A 2,749-nucleotide genomic window follows, 5' to 3' on the forward strand; every position below is an offset into this window, starting at 1 on the left:
CCCCCCCACACACACCTTTCCCCATGAGGTAGATATTCCAGCTAGCATCTCAGTCTTTACGTTGTGATCAGTGAGGGATAGATTTTCACAACACACAAAGAAAACGTGGAGGGATGTGTTCTGGAGCTGACAACCTCGTGTGATTCTATTCACTATGTTGCGAGTTCATGACGTTGTGCGCTGATACTTCACAAGATCTCCCGATTCTATTTATCAATAATTACGATTGTGGCTTTTATTGGAATTTTCAGTGGAAATATTATGTGTTATTAAGAGGCAGGGATAGGTCCAGAACAACATACGAAGGGAAATTAAACAAGCGGGTAACAGGTAAAGGTCAGGGAACGTAGCTTTTTTGAGAGCATCCGAGCAAAGGAATGAATGGAGAACCATGATCGCCGATGTCTGTCGCAGATCTGGCACTGGATGATGATGATGAATGTGCTTCGGTTAGCTATTTTAGTGAGAAAACTACTGAAACAATAGTTTGCTGACTGCGGTGTCGGGTGTAGGGCATGGTCATCTAGACTGTGCTGGTTGTGACGTATGCATGTGTCCCACACGGACCTGTTGAGCCCTGGCTGCCTGAGTAAGTCGCGCGCGATCGGTCCGATCGGTCCATGTAGCGATCGAGAGTCTCGTCGCATGAGACAGACTGGCGGTGTGGCAGGTTTAGAGCATCAGCATTGATCAAAATACCTGGCCAAGGCGTGCCCACGGTCGACACACCGTGTTTGTGGAGTGTGTGTGTCCCTGTGTGTGTGTGTGTGTGTGTATGTGTGTGTGTGTGTGTATGTGTGTGTGTGTGTGTGTATGTGTGTGTGTGTGTGTGTCCCTGTGTGTGTGTGTGTGTGTCCCTGTGTGTGTGTGTGTGTATGTGTGTGTGTTTGTGTGTGTGTGCTTTACTTTATGTGCTACCCGGTATATACTGTGTGTGTGTGTGTGTGTGTGTGTGTGTGTGTGTGTGTGTGTGTGTGTGTGTGTGTGTCGGTGAAGGCAAGGCTTGAGGCTATGTGCAAATAATACCTTGCTACTTTCTCTCTGTTGTGAACTGCAAGTCGCCCACGAGATTTATCAGTCTCGCGCGACGTCGTTTAAGGAGACACTTTTGTCGCTTCTCTCACACGCCACTGAACGTTTGGGTGCCCACTAACGAGAGCGCAACGGGTCTGGTCTGGTCCGGTCGTTTTCTGGTGGTTTCAGTGCACACTACAACTACAACCACGCCGCGATTGTACCCAACGACCTGGAACTTAGAGTAGAGAAATCTTTAGCCTCAATGGCTTCCAGGGCTCTTTCCTCAGTTCCCTGTTGCAGTGCTGCGGCAGCCTGGAATCCCATAAACATGGTTACATCGATAACTTTCTATTATCAAAGGTCGTTCATAAAAAGATTTAAAAAATAGCTCATGTTCACTTGGCCAAAAAAGTGTCCGCGGAAGTCCGCGCATTGGTTCTGATGGTGCTGCAGTCTTTGTTATGAAGCTCTCTTTCGTTTCTCCCAAAGAAGAATAGGAATAGCACAGTTAATTTGTGTCGATCTGATTGTCGTTCACACAAGGAGGGTAACTCTGTCTGCAAAGTCTGCACTTTTTCGTAGAGGGCGCCACCGGATTGTGAGAGAAAGTAGCAAGGTATTATTTGCACATAGCCTCAAGCCTTGCCTTCACCGACACACACACACACACACACACACACACACACACACACACACACACACACACACACACACACACACACACACACACACACACACACACACACAATCCGGTGGCCGGTCCCAGAGTGGCTCTGTCGGTCTGACCTGTAGCTCGCCTGGCTCGCACTGTACAGATGAATGTATACATTGTCGTGTGCTAAAGCAGCGTCGTTGTATGGCCTGTTTTTTGTCAGCTGAGCTGCGCGATGAGTCAGACGTGCTATTCAACAGTGTTGTAAAAATGGCGGACATGTGTCGCCTCGCTTCTTCTTTATTTTTGACTGAAACTCTTCACAGATCATCAAAATCAACAAGAAGTAAGTATTATTAGGTGCTTTACTATTAAATATTGATGCTAGCATCAATACTTGGCCACAAAGTCACCCAGAAATGCACGTTATCATACTTTGAAACTTCGAATCGAGAGGTTGACCTAGGTCCGACTGTTGTCGTAGGCCTTGGCCTAGGCCTAGATCTAGGTGTGCTTCTCTAGATTCTAGATCTAGATCTAGATCTAGCCTTGCATTACCAATGTAAACTATCGCCGCGCGCAGCTGCAAGTGTGTTTGTGTGTGTGCGTGTGTGTGTGTGTGTGTGTGTGGGGGGGGGGGGGGGGCTGCACTTCGCACATGACGTAAAGAAGAGTTGTCCCGACTTGGTATAATTGGTCTTGGATTACACACCTACACACGTCAACACACAGTGCGGCTGTGCTGAGACGCAGCGAGTGTGCCTCGCGCTCGCTGAGACACCGGCGCCAACCCACAGTGCGGCTGTGCTGACACGCACATGGCGTGAGCCAGGCGAGTTACAGGTCAGACCTACAGAGCCACTCTGGGACCGGCCTTAGCATGGACACGTGACTCAGCCTTGTTGTGATTGGCTGCAAACCACCCGATCGCGCGATTCGCTGGCCTGAAAACAAACGCTCTTGTTTTTGTAGGTCAAAGACCGAGTCGATCGTTTGTGCCACGATGGCTGCTTTGCGCCCTCAATTTGGCTAGTCCCGACTACCCGATGGGCCCGACCCGACCCGACCCGACCCGACCCG

At 49.3% G+C, this 2,749-nt stretch overlaps 1 protein-coding gene across 1 annotated transcript in view; it reads right to left on the minus strand.

Annotated features, from left to right (window-relative positions):
• Window positions 1-1,846, minus strand: part of LOC101864102 — a gene marked incomplete in the record, with an annotated part of 13,286 nt that extends 11,440 nt beyond the window's left edge. Inside the window, 1 exon segment of the mRNA XM_035972858.1 lies at window positions 1,804-1,846. Within this exon segment, the coding sequence (XP_035828751.1) occupies window positions 1,804-1,846 (43 nt within the window).
• Between the last annotated feature and the right edge of the window lie 903 nt (window positions 1,847-2,749).

The sequence above is a fragment of the Aplysia californica genome, unplaced genomic scaffold (genome assembly GCF_000002075.1).
Source record: "Aplysia californica isolate F4 #8 unplaced genomic scaffold, AplCal3.0 scaffold00877, whole genome shotgun sequence".
NCBI lineage: Eukaryota > Metazoa > Mollusca > Gastropoda > Aplysiida > Aplysiidae > Aplysia > Aplysia californica.